We start from the raw sequence: 21,315 nt of genomic DNA, 5'->3' as shown, positions 1-21,315 counted from the left end.
TCGCCTGCAACCTGATCTCTTTAGATAAAAGTGTCGATGTAACATCTTCCATCTTTAGAGTTTGCTTCCCGTACAGTATGGTGGTCACCAAGTGATTGTAGGACGGCGGAAGTGATATAAGAAAAATCAACGCCTTATCGTCCTCGTCAACCTTGACATTAATGCTGAACAAATCTGCAATAATTTTATTAAAGGTGTTCAAGTGTTCCGTTATTGCCGTACCTTCCTTCATGCGTAGCCCATATAATTTTTGCTTTAGGTACAGCACGTTCGAGAGGCTTTTGGTCATGTACAGCTTCTCTAGCTTGTTCCACATGCCGACTGTAGTTTCTTCATCCATTACGTTATACATCACCTCATCTGCTAGACACAATATAATTGTATTCACCGCTCGCAGATCAATATCCTCCCAATCTTCGTCGCTCATCAATGACGGCTTTTTCGATTTTCCGAGCAACGCCTTATGAAGGCCCTGTTGAACCAGAAGGGCTTTCACTCTTCTCTGCCAGAGACCGAAGTTTCCTTTACCGTCAAATTTCTCCACCTCAAACTTAGAAGACGAGACTTTCGACATCTCTGATGTAGCACGAACCTTACGCTCTGATACCACTTGTTGGGAACCGGATGGATCGTCCGTCATGTGCTACCAACAAAGATGCACGAAAAATAGAGAAAATCGACCGAACGAACGGTAAAAGAAATAAATGCAGAAAGAAGAAACCAAGATTTACGTGGTTCAGCAATTGCCTATGTCCACGGGGAGAGCGAGAGAGATGTATTCCACTATATGAAGAAATAGAAGTACAAGCTTACACTTTATGTCTTCTCCGGATAAAAAACCAAGAACCTTATGGTGAATCTCACCTTTCTTGTTCCAACGAAAACTCCAAGAAAAATACCAAAAAAAGCTTTTCGTAAAACCGAGAAGACCAAATTAGAGAAGTATAGAAACTCTGACCAAATTCCTTTATGCCATTGCTTCGAAGAATCCGAACCGCTCAGGCAAATTGGTCGAGAACCGCCGCTCCGCCGCCGACCTCAATCCGTCGCATGCGAGCAACCTCCCTTCTCTTGCTACCGTACGGACGGGCACCTTAATTAATTAGCTTCTCTAATTAATTTTGGCCACCACTCGACACCCTTGCCGTACATGCATATGCATGTATATATAGAGAGGGATTTGGCTCAATCCTACTCTAATTCAATATGATTATTGAATATAGAGTATTATATGAAAACCAATCCTAGTCCACCTAGGATTCCAATTTAAATTAGGATCCACCAAAATAAATCCTTATGAGATCTTTTTTATTTTTCCATAAATCCGGTGTATGAATCAAATCAATAAAAAAGAAGGCATATCTTTAACATATATGTTATATTTTATTAGAAAATAGTTGCAACATTCTTTATTATTTTTTCAATATATATTGAATATTTTTATATATTTTTTAAATTTTGATAAATTTAAAATTTAAGTATATTGTTTAAATTAAAAAGCGTCAACATTTAATTCACATTTATTTTGAAATTTAAAATTTAATTTTGATTCACCGTAATTATATATTTTAATTGTTAATTTAAATTTGATATCTAAAATTTATAAATTAAAAAAATTAATAACAACCATGTGACACCCTAATAGTCCCACATCGGATGGGAATGGGGTTGTCGTTGGGTTTATAAGAGACTTAGACACTAGTAATAATAACTACGCTTAAGCATTTTGGGCTGGTGGTTGGGCCCAACGGGTTATTGTTGCTAGTGGGCTGGGTCGTTACATTTGGTATCAGAGCCGGTTTACCAGTTGGACATGTGTGGCGAGTCTCGGCTGAGCCAGGGTCTGGATGACGGGCTAGCGAGACGAGTCTCACATTGCCTGGTGTTCTGGGGCTGTATGTGTAATTGGACTGACGAGGATGTTGGGTCTTAACGGGGTTGTCGTTGGGTTTACAAACCATTCTAAGATTTGATATATTGATATATAAGATTCTATTTTTTAATAAATTGATTATAGCCATTTATTTTTATTTGAGATATTTTTTAATAAATTAATCATAACCATTTGTATAAAATATTCTTTTATTTTTTTTAATTTCGTTTTCCATTATAAGAATTTCTGTATAGTTTTATGTATAGTGTAAATAATTATAAGAATTAATTAAGGTGAAATATAGATATTATGTAGATAGCAGTTATTATGAGATTACATACGTGTATAAAAGATGGGATTTGATAGGCACTGAGAGCAATTTAGGTAAAAAAATGACATATACTTAATTCGCTTGTCATTGAATTAGATCCAATAGCTAAAAGTTAATATATTTATAATAATTTAAAAATAAAAAAATTATATGGCTGTGATTTATACCCATAAAAATTAAATGATTAATGTTGTTAGTATGTGATTGGAATTACATTAATAAAGAGTGGTGGCATTTTGGAAATTTTTTTTTTCTTTAAACTCTCTTTTACAAGTAGTATAGATATATGAATAACTATTTAACTACAGTTGTCAAAAATTATTGTTTTTTTCCTTTTTCTTGTGATGTATATATTTCAACGGCTGCTTTTAAAAGAAAAAGATGACATTTAAGAAAAAGAAAATAATAAAAGTAGGTTGCATGTCGGTCGAGTGAGGAGAAAACTGACGAATGGAGTCCACAGGAAGCAAACAAAAAATTTTATGAGACAGATTACATGACGAGGCAGTTTTATTCATCGTCCGTTATGCTTTCTAGTTTCTATGGTCTGTCTGTCTTATTTCGAAAACAGCTTTTGTAAAATTTTTGTCCAAATGAGCAGCTGTCCAAGAAAATCTACAATAGAGTTATGTTCTTAGAAAGGACTGTCAGCGACCTGGGACCGCTTGTGTTCAAATTGACTCTAATAAACGAGTCGAATACGAGCTAGCTTAATAATATATTGAGCTGAAAAATCTAACTTGAGTTAAGCTTGTTAACAACAAGAAGTTAGATTGTCAGAAGTACTAATTGGTGGAAGTTGAAAGAAAAATAAAAAATTAGAATCTTAATTTAATAATTGAAATTCACAAAATTTATATACTTTTTTATATATTTGGGCTGACAAAAAATTAATTGGTATATATATATATATATATATATATATNTCTAAAAATAAAAGTCGGCAAGTAAAAATCTGATGAGCAAACTATCCATTTACTACGTGCTTTTAATACTTTAAATCAAAGGTTTATGAAAATTATCACATCTAGTTCAGATTACTTCGGCTAGCAGCTAAACCTTCGACGTAGTAGCTTTTATTGAACCATCGTGCCTCCGAAAGCACGATGACTATCATATGGTCAGTATCAGAGATATACATATATATGACATATCAATAAACGCTACACGTTCAAGCCGACCTTACTGTAATACCTATCGAGGGATCCTCAACCACGATAGCTCAAAAGTCTGACAAATGCCAAATTAGAAAATCTCAATAGCCTAAAACCCGCAATTCTATCACGATAACTTGGTTGATGGGTGAGCTCAGAGCTTTCGGAAAAAACGTAACCACAGGGCCATGTAAAGAGTTAAGACATCCCCATGTCGTTAATCATCGTCGTCACCGAACCACCATAAAAACCATAAGATCGGACCAAGAAAAATGAGCGGATCGGAATAAGGAAAACTAGCGTCGAGCCTGAACCACGATAGACCTAAAAGTTGAGAAACTAAAGTCGTGAATTAACAAAAATAGACAATCCAATAGGATAGAGAGAGAGATACTATAAAAAGAGAAAAATATTCCTTAGTTCCCAAATTCGAACTAAGTAGAGGCATAAAAAAATAATGATAAAAGACTTGAATTTAAGATCAGATGTGCTGATCTTACTCTAAATAGTGAAAAGAATTTTTTATAAAAATTTCATCAGATTTGGATTGTTTTACACTGTTAAATTTACAAACGCATCACAACTACCATTAAAATTGTCAATTTTGAGACCTTTTGATCACTAGCCAAATGATGTCAAAAAAATTATAAAATTTAGTTTGCAAATAATATCAATAGTGTAGATCGAGTCTAACGGAGCCGATCGTGGATTTGAAAGCCGCATCATCGAAAACAATTTGGTAGCACCGAGGCTTCCGTACTATTTAGAGTAAGATCAGCACATCTGATCTTAATTTCAAGTCTTTTATCATTATTTTTTATAAGATTTTTATTTTCAACCGTTCATTTTTAAACTACTCGTTTGATAGATAAATGATGCACAAAAATTATGAAATTTAGTTTCCAAATACTTTTAAAAGTGTAGATCAAGTCTAACGAAGCCAATCGTCGATTTGGAAGCCGCATCATCGAAAACAACTTGATAGCACGGAGGCTTTCGTGCTACCGATAGTATACAAGTCTAGCTCTATATGTAGTATACTGAACAGCAATTTGCGAAGTGCAAGTAAGGGGAATGACATTTGGAACCTCCCTACAAGTTTTAAAGAGTTTAAAGATGTTTACGGACAAGTTTGAGAGTGATCGGATTGTGGGAGATAAGAAAGTGCATTGCAACTTCGAGTTCGGCATTTTTTGCATTGGTGTCCCGGTACAAGCATAATGCTGTACCGGTACAGCAAGCAGCAGCAGCAGCAGCTGCGTGGCAGTTTGGGTATTTTGGTCTTTTTACTCACCAACCTTATCCCTTTTGATCCCAGCTCGACCCCTGCAACCTGGATAAGCCTCCTTGAGCTCAGCAAAGTGGGTTTGAAGGTTTCCTTCTCTCTCTCTAGGAAATTTTTCTCTTTTTATAAGGAATCAAGGGTTTAAGCTTGATTCATCTCCTTGCTTGATGTTTGCTGGCAGGAAGTGTTTTAGAGTTGCTGTGGGAAAAAGAAGGAGTATTAAGGGGTATTTCATGACCTTGCAAACTCTTATAGCTGGTTGAGGTTTTAGAAAGGTAATATTACTCCATTATTATCTAGTTTGAGGCCTAATGATGGAGTTAAGTAGAATTCGGTTCTTTGTTTTGTTAGCTGAATTGGGAGAAGTCACAAGACAGCTAGAGAAGGGTTTAACTCCTGGAATTTTCTGCTATAATTTCCTAGAAAGCTGAATCGAACTTGGAGAAGGTGAGTAGTTCATTATCTACCTTATATTGATCATAATTATGATGTCAAGATAGAGTAGAGATGCTGATTTTGGATTGTTGCTATCAGCTGTAGGTTATCCACTTAGAGCTGATTTGAAGGGTGGTAATGAGCCGAATTAAGGTGTTGTAACCGGACTCGAGGTGGAGGATTAACACTGCGCTAAACCTAGGTGAGAACTCGGCTGAATTAGAGTATTCTAGTGATGATATTGATGCAGTTTTGAAGCTAATACGCAGCAGATTTATAACAGGGTATTAGATAACTTTCGGCTGTATATTGAGAGCCTTCGGAGATGAAATTGAGCGTGCTAACCTGAACCAAAACAAAGGTGCAAGCTGTGACCAGGTATAAGTGAAAAATGTTGCTGAATTGAATGTTTGATATTAATTTCGATGCAGTTTTTATAAGTAAATTGCAGCAGGGTTAGGATCTGATTGAGCTGAATTCGGGATTCAATTGGGCAGGTTTGAGCTGAGCTTCGGGGAGCTTCTGCATACATTGGAGAGTGGATTTAACTTCCCTATTTATTTAGGAACTTGGACGCTTGAATTGTTCACCGCGTGAGATTGACAAGAGGCATCGTATAGTAGGTGGGTTTGACCTCACCAGAGCAAGTGAATCCCTTCTATGTTCTATATGATGCATGTAACTATGAATTAGGTGTAACTACAGGAATCATGAATGATGGCCTTTTTATTCAGCTTAAAGGCATAAGCAATAATGATGGTGTGATCAGTTTATGTCTCGGTTAATAGTATGTTCATGCATGGTCATTGACTAGTAGTTGATGCAAGTGACATATGTAACTGTATAGTTTCTTTATCTAGTCATTTAATCTGGTGGATACTAACTTGCTATGTGGAAATCCGACCTAAAGGTCGAGAGTGAGAATCTTATATGTTTGGACATGATAATTAGAAATTGTTAAACTAATAATTATGCTTGCTTGCCATTGTGCTCATTCGCACATGCTTGTGAGGGTCGCTTCCCACAAACCGGCACTCCGGAGTTGGCCTACGCGACAGTTGCTCGCCCGTGCGGGATTGGGTGCCGAAGTGGATTGCCGTGGGGAGTTGATACTACCACGGGGCCATTAGGCGCGGCGTAAGCTGGACTACCTTGAGTGAGTCCTGGTGAATTAAGTTAACAATTTAACTTATAAAATGAATGATTGTCAGTTATAGTGTACAGTATTTACTTACACATTCATGCTTATGTTCATGTTTATGTTCATGCTCGCAGTAGTTGCTATGCTTTTATTAATCAGTGGATTCATTACTGCAGAAAGTATGATTACATGTTGATTACATGTTAGCATTGTAGATATATCCTGCAATTACTGTTTTTACTTTTATTTAGTACATCATGAGCCTAGTAGTGTAATTCGCCGAGGCTGGCGGCTTACCCATTGGGAACTATTATTTATAGTTCTCACGCCCTTTTTCTGGTTGTTTTTACAGAGCCATCGACAGGAGAGACTAGGGATCGTGGCAAGGGAGTCGCGTCTAGTTAGACACTGCTAGGGGCTTGCTAGTTGATCACCTTGCTACTCGGGCTACGGCCGAGGGTGATATCCCTGTGTATAGAGAGACTGCCATTGTACATGTTGTTGGAGTAGCCTTTGATGTATATGAGAGTTTGAACCAGATGTTATAGTTTTGGTACTTTATTTTGTACTTTTATTCTTGAGTTGGTTACTCTTCGTTCTTCTGTTGAATGTACTATTGACTGGTACGCTGCTCTGATATCAGGATAGGGTTTTCTATGTTTCCTTCCCTTCGACTTGTTTCTTGTAGACGTCTTATATACTACAGGTGTATGGCGGGTCTGTGTANTGACCCCTTACTCTTCTTGTTCTATCTCTACTACCTCCTACTCAAAATACTCAAAATTGTGATGCTTTTTCTCGCCGTCAGTTGTCGCCGCCGCCGCCCACAAGTGCTCCTGCTCCGAGACGAGACACCGGTAAAATAAATTTTCGGAGGAATGAGGAGATGGTGGATTAAAATAAGGAGAAGGTGGTAGGAATAAGTTTGAGCAAGGAGAAGGCGGTGGAAGTGAATTTCTTTTTTCACATCCATTTTTTTTTTCTTTTGAATTTGGAGCAAAAACAAAAAACGGAGTTAAAATTTATAATTTTAAACTTTTTGTACCGACATATTACAGCAAACTATAAAACTCTGTTTTATAAATCATCTAACGCTGGTCGGCAAGACAGTTGAAGCAACAACGATATGCAAATCATGATACTACGTACGAAAGCAAACAAAATATTTTCCAACTGGCGCGCAGATGAGTCCTACCACACCTTAGGTTCCCCAAAATATCTGGTGTAGGCCAAAAATATATATATTTTGCTTGAAAACAATTGTGACCGTCGATTGCAAGCCAGATCAATACACCCGATAATTTGAAGAACATTCGAAGACATTTTTGATTGATGAGGTATAAACAGAACATTCCAATGAAAGCAAAATCACCTAAAACATATGACATTCTAAATCTCCTCCTGCACCAACAACTTCTTGATTTTAAATTTCAAATACCCCTAAGAGGGTCCGCCGCAGACGAGCAGCAAAACTTTTCAAGCTCGGAAATTATATAAACAAGAAAGTTACTACTATCTGCTTCTTCAGACAGCAAAAGCTCCGTACTTTTGCTTATGATGATTCTCCAGCAGAGGATCTTCACAAAAGCCCGGTCAAACAAGAACAGAGTACAACAATTAACATGTTCAAATCATCAGATTATTGGCACGCAAAAGGGAACTCACTTGCAAATTTAAAAATCTAAAGGAACCTTAAGACGCAATGCGGGTTTTAGTCCTAGGACAAAATTCAATGCAAAGTAGGGTTTACAAAACCATCGACAATGTTCTAAAATAGGGCTCATCACCATAACCGCTACAGATATATGAAAAAAAAAGTGCCGTAAATCCAACAGTAACAAAAGTTAAAAACCGACATTTTTTTTTTTTTGCTTTCAAGAACTCAACTCAAGGTACGACCGTAATCCTTCCTGCCACCTGATCGAGATCGCGCCTTCCCTGAGAAGTTATCATCCTCCCACTGAAACATGAAAGAGAAAAAAAAAGCTTTATAAAAGCAGTACAAAAGTAAATTTACTAGAAGTAGGCGTCGGGTACAAGCTAGGGTTTAAACACGAAAGTGTTGTTCGGTTAGAGCTTTTTTAAAGAAACACCATTAACTTTTTTCCATTAATATTCCCTTGACAGATTCTGCTGTGGCAAAAGCAGGTTCAAATAGGAGCTTCCGTTTGTAGGGTGAACCCAAAGAGGTCCAAACTATTTGTTTGCCAAATGCCTTGCTTCTACTTCTTACACTGAAGAAGCTGTTCCATGGTAAGGTGAAGCATGCACTACAAGTATAAAATCATAATACCGAAACCAATAATCCTACGATGAACGAATAATAGAACAAGAAAAAGGAGCAATAACTCACCCTTTAGGATCGACGTCGATAATGCTCATGCTCTGCAACTGTTGCAGGATGTGGCGAGCTACTGCACCACTGCTTTTGCAGAAGTGAGGCGGGCGGCAGCCATTCCTCTTCCGGCCACCATAAATCTTTTGGAAGCCACCGACGCCAATACCTTGCCTTAGATAGATCTTCCTAGCCATAGAAGCTGAAATAGAAGAGGAACAACACTTTCGTGTTGACGTTAGGCATCGAAAATATCTGAGAAATGGAAATATTTAAAGCATGAATTGTGACGAGAGTGACGAGAAAGGTTCGATACCAGCTCTGATGTAGTACCAGTCGGGGTCGTAGGGAGCAAGCTCCTTGAACCTTCCGGTCTTCACAATATCCGTCCACTCAGGAAGTTCCATCTGTTCAATAGAAAGAGAGGGAAAAACACTGATCAGGTTAAAGTCCTTAGCATGAACAAATAACATAATAGCGAACGCATATCCAAATGTTCATCTCATGCAATCTGTACGCCTAAGGGTTTCATATGACAACAAAAATAGATCGACAGAGTAGCAACATTCTTCTCAAGTTGCCATGGTTCCATAACCACCATGCGCATTACAAGCTAACCAACAACAACAAAGACATAGAGGCCATCCGCTGGTGCACTTAGCTACAAAGGAAGGAAAAAAAAACAAATCGATGGTGGACTAAATAAGGCCTAAATCTGTTCTTATCATGGTTCATGATTTTTAAGTAAAAATATGCAGGTCTTATATGCTTGTTTATGCAATTTTTTAATGTTTTCCCTCAAGATGGCACATTGCTAGCAACAAATTAACATAAGAGTGAAAAATGTAGAAACAAAGTCCATTCATATGGGCTTTACATCTCATGGAAGTAAAGTATAGCACTGCAGTTGATAGGAAACCAGTAAAAGAAAAGGAAACAAGCTCAAATCACCAATCGAAAACCCCCTAACAACACACTATCCAAATCCAAAGAGCAAATATGATGCTAATCCAACATAAATAAACTCAAATTCCAAAGAAACCCAATACAGAAACAACAAGAAATATAAGATAAATGGCATATCTATATAAAAAAAAAAAGTTAATTTTCCCTGCAAAAACCAATGAGAAACAGAGGAATCAAACCCTAGACAATGCCACATTACACAATAACTTATTTAATACTATATTTTTATCCACACTCTTCTAATTCGTTACGATTGGAGCTTTTATACATTCACAGCATACCACTACCAATTTAAAATTCAAGCATAAAATAACCAATCTAATATAGAGGAACCAAACCCTACTAAATGCTTCGTCTCACACCAAAACACGTTTCTACATCTTTTATAATTAAAACTTTTCCTAAATTCAAGCATCAAACCGTAAGCAAAAACTCCTCTACAAGCACACTAAAACTAACTAGCAAATAATACTCGATCAAAGTCCAAAGAACAAACTTTGCCCCTCAATGCATCATAAACAACGCAAATCCCGCATAGTAATCCAACATCCCAAACAATAACACACGAAATCAAGTATAAATTCACATAAAACGGAGATTAAATCAAATCAAAATCTTAGATGAAAACCCAAAGGGGAAAGAGATAGAGCGGGGGATCGAACCTTTCCGGATCGCTTGAGGTGGGCGGAGTACGCCTTCACGAACTCGTGGGGGGAGACGTCCTTCACCGTCCTCGCCGCTTCCATGGCTCGAAACCCTAACGAGCTCGATCGATCGAGGACGAGGAGGAGGGGGGGTTTTGGGGAATTAGGGTTTCGTGGAGCGGCGCTGGAGAGGGAGAGACGAGGTATTTATAGACGAAGCGTTTTGGAATGGATCGGACGGCTGTGGTGGCTCGAATTTTGATTCGATATCGATCGTTGGATAAAGGACTGCTATGGTTCGGACGGTGGATATGGAGTCGCAGGGGGGAGTATTGGGGTCAAATTTATGGATGGTACACATCCTTTTACGATATTGTAACTGAGTCCTTTAACTTTTTATTTAAAAAATATGCCCCTCCCTTCTGAATTTTTTAAAAATATGCATTTTCTTAATTTTACATATTAGCTTTGAATTTCCAGTAAACTGACAAAATTACTCTAATTCTTTTTTCTCCCCCATTTCTCTCTCTCCTTTGTTTTTCTTCTTCCTCTTTGTCTCTCTCCCTTCCCCCACCATTTCGACGTCGATGTCGCGCTCCTCTTTCCTACCCCACTCACACCTCTATCAATGCCAGTGGCGATAGCATCGGTTCAGATATAGTACAGATCGTGGAGATGAGGCTGTGGAGGATAGCATGGTTGTGGATAGTTACAAAATTGTCGTAAGATTTGAGAACGACGAGAAAGGAGAGCACGTTATATTATTTGAGGCTAAATTGTACGATTTAAAATCATTTAAAACTAAATTGTACCAAAAAAATAGAAGTTGTACAGTTTGAGGCTAAATTGCACTGTTTAAAAGTATTTGTTCAAACTAGTGCAACTCAAACGGTGCAATTCCTATTTTTTATGGTGCAACTTAGTTCAAATAATTTCAAAAGGCATAATTTATTCTCAAACAGTGCAATTTAGTATCAAGTAGTACAACTCTTCTTCTTTTTCTTTCTTCTCTACTTCTTGGCCTTTCTTAGAGCGTTTGTGCCACGTGGTAGTTTTCCTAGAAGAAGAAAGATATATATTTTTTGGCCTTTTTTCTCGTTTTTCTTCTTATGTCGTTCTCAAATCATGCGGCACCCTCATCGTCAATGTTGTCCACAGCACTACAATCTCACCTCCTCGAGTTTTGCCACATCAGAGCCTGTGTCGCAGCTACTGGCATCAGTGGAGGTGTGAATGCTGCAGGAGAGAGGAACGCGACGTCGATATGAGAGCAATGGGAGAGGAGGAGAGAGAGACGACGAGAGAGGAGAAGGAGAGAAAGGAACGACGAAGGAGAACGATGGAGACGAAGAGGGAGTAGAAAAAAGATCAGAGAGAAAGAAAAGGAATAAAAATAATTTGGCCAGTTTTAGTAGTGTAATATATTAAATTCACAAAAATGACCTATTTTATTTGTAAAAATATAAAATCAGTAAAACTTTTATACAAATTGGCCTTAAAATTAATTTAGAAAAATAACCAAAACTAAAAAATATATATTTATGTTAAGTATCTATGTTATGCCGCACCGAGTTGATTTTCCAAAAATAGTGGCCCGGAAATGGCCTCTAGGCTCTAGCTTAAACTTTCATGTTGTGTGTGTGTGTTTAGTGTGTGTGTGTGTGTTTTTTTTTTTTTGCTTTTTATTTTTAAGACCTGTTAAATTTTCTTAATTCTATTATTCTAACTTATTAGTCTTATAAATAAAATAAACACGGTTATTTATTTACTAAATAAATTTTAGACTGTTTTTAGTAAAAAAAAATTAAAATTTGAATAGTTTTAATTTTATTTGAGCAAAATAATATATAATTTTTTTTAAAAAAAATAAGTTATCGGGCGCACCGGGCCTAGCGGGCGCTGCCCAAATGGCCTGGGTCGTGCAGGTGTACTTGGATACGGGTCGGGTCCAAGTGGGCTTCACAATCGGTCTAGGCCCGCTAACTATCTATGTGCTTATTTCTTGCTTAGTGCTAATAATATAATAATTACTTAATTGTAGAGCTTAGGTAATTATTATTAGCTAGCTAATTTCCAATCCCAACTCAAATGGTCCGATGTCGCCATGGTTTTCTTCTTATACAGTGTCATTTGAGAAGAGTTGTTTTTAAAATTAAAAAAAAAAAAATTGCATTTCAGGACATCGGATACTACGTAGTTTAAAATAGAAGCTTTGAGTTTTTGCGCTCTGCAAGTCCATTTCTGCTTTCTAAGTAAACTCCCTTTCCTTTTTCTTTGCCAAATGCTTGTCTTGTTGTAAGATATTTATGATAATCATCTTAAGCGCGATTATTAGATTTGATCTTTTAACGGCCATTCTGGCAAAAGCTTATTGTGTGAAATTGGCGCTTATGAGCAATGCTACCCCAACCTGTAGGGCTGGCAATTCAGCTTGCTGTTCACGAGCCAACTCGTGTTGGGCTTGAAATAAACGCGAGATCGATCGCTCATTTAATAAACCAGTCGAACACAAGTTGATTCAGCTTGCTAGTATTCAACTCGACATAGCTCGAATATATATATTATAAATTTTTACTATTTGAACTTTAGGCCAATCTAAATGTAAAGATGCCTATATTTTATGAACTTTAATCATTAGATTGAAATTCTAATTTTCTAATTATCTTTCAACTTTTCACCCTGTAGTAGAACTAACAATCTGATTTACTGTTAGCAAGACAGCTCGTGTTCGGCTTATTTAATAAATGAGCGAACATGAGCCAACCCCAACTCGCTCACATTTGACTTGTTGACAGCCTTCGCTACCTGTAATGCTACATCCTTCCAATCTAAGGATCAATTGCTCTCTACTGATCAATTTTTTTTAACTAAAATCCAACAAAACCTTTATTAAGATTCAAAAGGTATAAAATTTACACCTATAAATAGATATACAGATAACATCTTTCATTGGGTATATACATGCGCTGCACTGTTCTCTGATAGCTCAATCTCAATCATTTAATAGTTATAACTTGAGATTGTCAAATGCTGGGTGCTCAGTCCTTGGTTCTATTACCTGCAGGCTGCAGCTTACAGACTAGTCTTTACTTTTTCATTTGAGTTTTGACTGAAAAGAATAAGGTGGTTGAAATGTCCAGTCTATCAAGTAACTATCCCCAAAAAAAGAGTGTATTTCTTATCTCACATACAAATCATTTTAATATTTTAATATTTAATTTTTTAATTTATAGGATTTAAATCATTTGATGGCTTTTTTTCAAACAACATTTAAGCTAATTGATTGTTTTAATAAATTTATGGTTATATAAATTATATAAAATATGCTAATTAAGTATGTGAATATAAATAATATTTTTAAAATTAAAAACTAAAAGGTCATTAAGTTGGTTTAAATCAAATAAATTGGAACCTTAGGTTAAAATTTTAAAGGATTAGATTATCAAACTAAAATTGCTAATAGTTGAGATAAGTTTCTTTACATTTTTATCTTAGTAATTATTATTTGATGCATAAGAAAATAGTGGAGGCCTATTTTATTAGTATTTTGCATATTGATAAGATTTGCAATATTAGTCCCTCAAGTTTTTGCTATTTGCATAACACAACCCGAAACTGATGGGAATTGATGAGTTTCTTGGAGATAAATACTTCGATGGCATTTTAATAAATTAAGAAGTATTTCAGAAATTGAAACATCTTAATATTGTGTTTTGCTTTGGATGTCAATGGGTACATATGTTCAAAATTTTATCCGAATCCAAATCCGAAGGGAGCCGGTTTATCCTGATGCTAAACGGATTTAATTCGAATACAGATATAAAAAATAAAAATTTGACAGATTTGAACTCTGATATGAACTTTATCTGTACCCGATCGAAACATGAACCTGAATTGATTTTACATTGTGCAATATAGTGTCAGATTACTAGGCTTGTAAAAGCATATATTTCCGACCTTTAGACCCTTTATATATAGAGAGTTACTATCAGTAGTAAACAGCTCGGTTTACTAAGATTTATTTTCGATGATAAAATTTTTGAATTGACGATTACCATCATTGAATATGATCTATCCTATTTAAACTATCTAATATCAAATTTTATATTTTTTTTGACATCATTAATTGAACGATTAAATGCCACAAAATTTATAATTTTAATAGCCATTACGGTGTATTTGTTTGTTTAATTTTATAGAAGAGTCTAAATCAACTAAAATTTTTTTAGAAAGTTTTTTCAAACTATTTCAAATAATATATAAATTGTAAATCTTAAATACAAAAATTATATCATCACTTTTAAAAAAATATTTGTTTTCAGTCATTAATTTTTTGTCCACTTGATGGGCAAAGAATAATATCAAAAAAAGTATGAAAGTTAATTTTTAGATAAATTAAATGGTCTAAGATCATATTCAACGGTACTGCATCGATTTGAAAACTTTGTCATCGAAAACAAATTGGCGTAAACTGAGCTATTTACTACCAACTTTCAACTTTTGTACCCTTGGAACCATATTATTACTAAGGGTAGAAAAGAGCTGAGCTCGAGGAAGCTTACCGTAGCTCAAGTTTGGTTTGAAATTAATTCCGAATGTAAATTTAGACTCAAGCTCAATTTGAAATTAATTTGAGGCGAGCTCGAGCGAGCCTAACTTCAAGTCGAGCGAGCTCAAGCTTTAAACGAGCTGCTTGAAATACTTGATATCATGCCATCTATAATTTATTTTTTATAGAATATTATTTAGAATTTGATACAAAAATGTATCTAATAGCTCGACATATAAAATAAATGCATAAGATTTGCTATTATAATATTAAAAAAACAATTTATGAGTTGCCATATCTAACCTTGATGTCAATTTCTATTTATCTATTTGTTTCAACCTCGCATGCCAAAGAGAGGTAGAAAGAATAAGAAGGATAGGGTTTTATTAGTTTGATCTTATGTGCCAACAAATATATATGGGCCAATAATTTAAATTTCTAACCGCACATTTCTCAATCCAAGTAATAAAAAATTAATAGCACCAATAGGTTGGTGCTATTGATAGTCTCTCTCTCTGTCTCTCTCTCTCTCTCTCTCTCTCTCTCTCTATATATATATATATATAGTGCTTCTGGGGTGCTTTTGGAAGCACGGAGGGCTCCGTGCTTCCACTTTGTTTTCGATGTTGGGACTTTCGAATCGACGATCGGCTCCGTTAGACTTGATCTAGAGTATTTGAAGTATCTAGAAAATAAATTTTGCGATTTTTCGATATCATTTTCCTAGTGATCGAAGTGGCTCAAAATCAACGGCTGAAAATAAAAATCTTACAAAATATGATGATATGACATTAAAATTTTAGATCAAAGTTATTGATCTTGTTTTATATGGTATAAAGAATTTTCTATCAAAATTTCATGTGATTTGGATATTTCTACACCGTTAAACTTGCAACCGGCTCACCACGGCCGTTAAAATTATTGATTTTGAGCCCCTTCGATCACTAGGCAAATGATATCGAAAAATCGCAAAATTTAATTTCTTGGTACTTTAAATACTCTAGATCAACTCTAACGGAGCCGATCGTCGATTCGAAAGTCCGAACATCGAAAACAAAGTGGAAGCACGGAGGCCTCCGTGCTTACGAAAGCATACCAGCCCACTCTCTCTCTCTCTCTCTATATATATATATAGATATATATATATAGAGAGAGAGAGAGAGAGAGAGAGAGAGAGTTTGGCTGGAATACTATTGATAACAAAAGACTCTTTTTGCTATCAAGTTTTTAACTCTTGGATGAGAAATTATAGGATTATGATGATATTAATGTAACGTATCAAAACCCCGATAGCGATTATCGAACTTTAGCCAAATTGGTTAAAGTGTCGAGAGAAAGCGATGTGCAAGTTCCATTTGGCATTCCAACTATATTGGAAGGGCTAAAATGAGTTGAGAAAAAGTTAAAAAGGTTTTGACATCGAACGACGCGAAGTAGAGTTAAATCGAAGCCAAAACAGCATTCTGGAGCATTGTGTACCGGTACACCATGGTGGTTGTATCGGTACAGCAAGCGACCCGAGCACAGGTTGCTCTCGGGTCTGGGCAGTCTGAGTGGTGTACTGGTACGGGACCCCGTGTACTGGTACACATCCTGCGAAACCGAGAGAGCTTGCTCTCGGGTTTGGGCTTCTGCGTAGGGCCGTACCGGTACACAAACCCGTGTACTGGTACACAGTGGCTCTGGCAGCAGAGATTGAGCTGCTACAGAATAGAAAATTGAGGGGCCTAGTTGCTATTGTTACAACATGTTATTACCCTACACCCTCTTCCCCTCACAGCAGCACCCTAACTCTTTCTCTTTGTCTTATTTCTCCCTTCTTTCTCTAGAATCCCTCTAGGGTTTGGTGGAGAAGGTGGAGGAGAGGCTTGGAGGAGGATTTTGGTGGCTTTGGAGGTTCTAGAAGCTCTCCTACAAGAAGGCCTTGGTAGAGCTTGGGACTAGAGGTAAGTTTTTGTAAGATATCTTCTAGGGTTAGGATTTAAACCCCATGTTTTGGAGTTTTGAACTTCTTAGAGGTTTTAGAAGCATACTAGAGCCATGAACACTATGAAACCCTAGTTTTCTTCATGAGCTCTAATGGTGGATTTCTAGGGTTTGCATTTTAAGCCCTAGAAATGGTTTGGTAAGGTTCTAACTTAGTTCCTAATGCTTCAACAAGCTTTCTTTCGCTTGTACAAGAGATCAAAATCTAGGGTTTAACAATAGGTTTGGTTAGGGCACCAAATTTGGGGCTTTTACTTTAAGATTTTTCGGGGGCGAATTGACCCCGTGAAAACCTAATTGGGGGTATTCCCGACGCGTTTGACAAGCCCGTTCGTCGAAATGAAAATGTTTGAATATGGTTCATGTGTAAAGGGCCTAATTTGGACACTTTCTCGGTTATAGGATGCAAAACCGGCGATCGGTAAAGCGAGTAAAGTATCGAGATCGCATTCTACTACCTTAACGAGGTGGTGGTGCATTCCAAGGACATCAAACATCTCCTTATGTCTAAGTGTCATATTTTGAGCATTTATATATATGTTGAGCATTTTGCATAATAGGGTTGATTGTAAGCTTTTTATATCATTATGTATATTCAATTTGCATGTTAAATGTTTGTAAGAATGTGAGAGTGGTAAACCCTATGTACGCATGACAACTTGACAAGAACCTAGAAGGGTTAGTAAATATAGTGACACAATAACATAGATCTAGCAAGTGGCATTGATGAGTCTAGAACACTTAGAAAACAAGTGTGGCCTTTGGCATGAGAACAAGAACTTAGCACTTAGAAAATAAGTGTGGCATGAGTACAAGAACTTGATAGTGTATATGACACCAGTGATAGAAAAGAATGGAAGGAAAAGAATGATTGAGGCAATATGACATTTCAACCTTAGAGTTAAAGGCCATTTGAACATGGTCTTTCTTAAAGTTAAGAAATGGATTGAACTTGGAATCCTCGAATGTAGGATTGATCGTACTCACTTTTAGTCCTTGCTCGAGGTTGTGGTAGCTCCCCCTTGGGCGATGTGCTCCGGAGTCGACATCACTGGGTTGTAGCGAGATCTTCTCAGAGGACGGTCCTATCGTGTTGTAGCGAGTATCTCCCCGGTTATTAGGATTTTGGGTTGGTGGGTTTGTTGAGGGAAAAACCTACGGGTTAGCCAAGAGATTGGATATTGGACTTATGATCTTCCATTCATCATATGCATTATATCGAGCATAACATTTTATATTGTTCAGGCATATTAGCTGCATTTGTTAGTTGGTTACTTTCTTTCCTTTATTCTATTATGCCTGATTAGACCTAGTGGGATAGTCGGCGTGGTTGGTTGCCGAACCCACTGGGAACTTCGTTGTAGTTCTCACACCCCTATTTCCACAGAGCCGGGACCAAGCGAGCTGGCAGTCGATCGCGGTAAGGGCATCGCGCCCTAGGTAGAGACCGCCCGGGATATTTTATATTCTAGTTGCATACCCTTTTTGTTATATCATCTTTTGTATTTTGATGATGTTAGTATTATGAACATATTAAATGAATAATGTAAAAGATCTTTTAAAGTTAAATACAAGTATTCATATTTTGGAGAATTTGTGATGTATAAAAGAAATGATGCAAAGTTGTATTAGAGTTGAATGCATGTATGTGATTTAAATTTGATCAAATACTTGTATGAAGATTAGTAGATTCTTTCACTATTGGCTATTGCTTGTCCTCGTGCAAGCCGTTTGTGTATGCTTCCATTTATGCAAAAAAATTTTACTCTAATGATACTTGTTGTGGAGCCTTGGGCGGACAGGGGAGGCTCTGTCCGTTCGGCGTCTGTTTGACGCACTCGAACCGGCCAAAAGGATCGGGCTCGGGGCGTGACAGATAAGATGGTATCAGAGCGTAAAAGTGCCAAAAGTGAAAGTACAGGATGGACCTAGAGACCTTTAGGAATGGAAAGACCTTAAGGATCGAGGAAACGTGAGGGACATTGAACAAGTTATAGCTAAAGCTTAGATTGGGTTAATGTATATATGTCTCTAATATGATTAGAGATTAAACTTAAGTTGTTATTTGTTTTCTATTCCTTGTGTTGTAATCGGCTGCAGACGACATAATACTTTGGAATGAAAATAAATTCACTTATTGCTTTCGCTGGATTGGGTAAGTTCGAGTATGTTGGTTAAGTATTAATGTAAGTTGCTTCGTTTCAGGAAGCAATGCCACCTCGTGGACGACCTAAGCTACCTCGTGGTCGACCGCGGACGAGGTCGGTGGCCGGAGAGCCGAGTGCGGCTCCCGTGCAACCCGGAGCAAGTGGCGACGGGGAGCTTCGGGAGCAGATGGCCGCGCTTATTGGCGTAGTGTGGCAACAAGCGGAGTCCGTTCAGCGCCAAGGGGAGCAGATCCAGAGGCTTCAGGAAGCCTTAGAGCGACAGCAGGCAGCGGCGGCTCGTGCAGAGGCTGAGCACCCTGCGCCCGCTGCGGTGGTGCCGACCGTGGCCGAAGGAGTGCCGGCGGCGGAGCCGATCGTGGCCGTGCCTGTTACAGTGGTGCCTGCGGGTTCGAGATCCTCAAATCCTGAAAGTGCGGCGGAAGAGGCGGAGCGGGAGCATGCGTTGGCGGCTCTCATTCAATTCAAGAAGTTCAACCCACCTATCTTCGAAGGGGGAAAGGTGGAACCGGAGGTGGTGGAGTCATGGGTTGACTCCATGGAGACGCTCTTCGAGGACCTATACACCTTGGAGAAGGATAAAGTGCCCCTCGCCACACATTGCCTGGAGAAGGCGGCGATGGTGTGGTGGAAACGCGTTAGGCGGGATCGATCTCCTGACCTTTCGGCTATGATGTGGGAAGAGTTCAAGCAGGCAGTGTTCGCCAACTACTTTCCCGATACGATTAAGCGGAAGATGCAAGAGAGATTCCGCAAGTTGAAGCAAGGAGATCGCTCGGTGGCAGACTACAAGCAGGAGTTCTCCCACCTCATCGACTGCATCCCGGATGTTGTTAGAGATGACCGGGACCGTGCAGATTGGTTCGTACGAGGATTGCGGCCGGGGATTCATAGGGCCGTGCAAATCCTTAAGCTTCCGACCTTCGCAGAAGTATTTGATCGAGCTTTGTGGGCGGAGCAGGGCTATGTTCACGAACGCGAGGAGCGCGAGTCCGTAGCCGAGGCAAAGGAAAAGGGCAAGAAGCGGACGGCGGGTGGCACCGGGGGCCGGCCCAATGCTAAGAAACCCCCTCGGTACCCCCGACAGCAGTCGAGGAATTGGAGGCCTTCCCGTTGCGTCATTTGCGGCGGTAACCATTACTCGCCGACATGCCCACAGCGGGAGGGAAAGTGCTTCAAGTGCCGCCAATCTGGGCATATGTCACGAGAGTGCCCTAGCTGGGGTTCATCTGCACCGACCTCGGCATCAGTTCCTTATACCCCGAGACAGCAGGCAGGGTTACCACCAGCTTTGTCGGCTGGGCGCGCGTCTTCATCGCGTCAGCCGGAGGCATTGAAAGCACCGAGTGGGCAGGTTTTTGCCACTCAGGTGGAGGAGGAGCCGATTTCTGTTCCCGACGACATCGTGGCAAGTATTATTCTTATCAGAGGCACTAGAGCTAGAGCATTATTCGACACAGGAGCATCGCGATCATGCATATCGGCATCATTTGCATTAGCTCATGACATAGAGGTCACGCATAATGACTACTATTAGACGGTGACGGCACCTGGGCACTCATTTCAAGTTTATGATGAGTGCTTAGTGTGTCCGGTGCAAATAGGTGATTGGATTATGCCGATCGACCTATTAGTGCTCGAGCAGATGTGGAGCTTCGATGTGATCTTGGGGGTCGACTGGCTCTCCAAGTATTATGCGGTCATCGATTGCGAAAGAAAGGTGATCACGTTTCGTGAACCTAATCAAGAGGAAATAGTATACCGGGCGTGCAAGGGTGCGTGCTTCGCGGCGACCATATCATCGGTGAGGGCGAAGAAAATAATAAAGGGTGGTTGCAAGGCTTATTTGGTGACCATCGTGGACCCTCAAAAGGAGCACCTAGATTTGGGAAGCATTCGGGTTGTGTGCGAGTATCCGGATGTATTTCCGGTGGAGTTACCGAGATTGCCACCGGACCGGGAAGTCGAGTTTGTCATTGACTTGGTCCCCGGGGCGGCGCCAATTTCGAAGGCTCCATATCGAATGGCACGGGTAGAGCTAAAGGAGTTTAAAGCCCAATTGCAAGACTTGCTCGATAAAGGCTTCGTGAGGCCGAGCGTGTCTCCGTAGGGAGCTCCGGTGCTATTTGTGAAAAGGAAGGACGACACCCTTGACTCTGCGTTGATTATCGCGAGTTGAACAAGGTGACGATCAAGAACAAGTACCCGTTGTCGAGGATTGATGACCTATTCGATCAGTTGCAGGGTCAAGAGTATACTCAAAAATCGATCTTCAGTCGAGGTATCATCAATTGAAGATATGGCCCAAGGATGTGCACAAGACGGCGTACCGTACGCGGTATGGCCATTATGAGTTCACGGTTATGCCATTCGGGCTTACTAATGCCCCGGCAGCCTTTATGGACTTAATGAATCGTGTCTTCCGTCCGCTATTGGACCGATGCGTCGTGG

At 38.8% G+C, this 21,315-nt stretch overlaps 1 protein-coding gene and 1 long non-coding RNA gene across 3 annotated transcripts; one reads left to right on the top strand and one right to left on the bottom strand.

Moving 5' to 3' along the window:
- Window positions 4,624–6,884, top strand: LOC109728571. 2 transcript variants are annotated; one of them, XR_002221018.1, is made up of 7 exons: window positions 4,624–4,731; window positions 4,825–4,918; window positions 4,995–5,090; window positions 5,178–5,280; window positions 5,362–5,456; window positions 5,576–5,701; window positions 6,572–6,884. It is a non-coding gene; the product is annotated as an uncharacterized LOC109728571 (long non-coding RNA). The 2 variants fall into 2 exon arrangements; XR_002221019.1 differs by having other exon boundaries at window positions 5,351–5,456.
- Window positions 7,843–10,360, bottom strand: LOC109728877 (40S ribosomal protein S19-like). Its single transcript, XM_020259414.1, has 4 exons — window positions 10,183–10,360; window positions 8,871–8,961; window positions 8,573–8,756; window positions 7,843–8,179 (listed from the first exon to the last, which is right to left on the bottom strand). Exons 1-4 carry the CDS (start codon window positions 10,264–10,266, stop codon window positions 8,107–8,109), a joined length of 432 nt encoding a protein of 143 aa, XP_020115003.1. The 5' UTR covers window positions 10,267–10,360; the 3' UTR covers window positions 7,843–8,106.

This window comes from Ananas comosus, linkage group 24, assembly GCF_001540865.1.
Source record: "Ananas comosus cultivar F153 linkage group 24, ASM154086v1, whole genome shotgun sequence".
Taxonomy (NCBI): domain Eukaryota; kingdom Viridiplantae; phylum Streptophyta; class Magnoliopsida; order Poales; family Bromeliaceae; genus Ananas; species Ananas comosus.
Note: the sequence above shows the minus strand (reverse complement) of the source record. Positions and strands in the feature narration are given on the sequence as shown.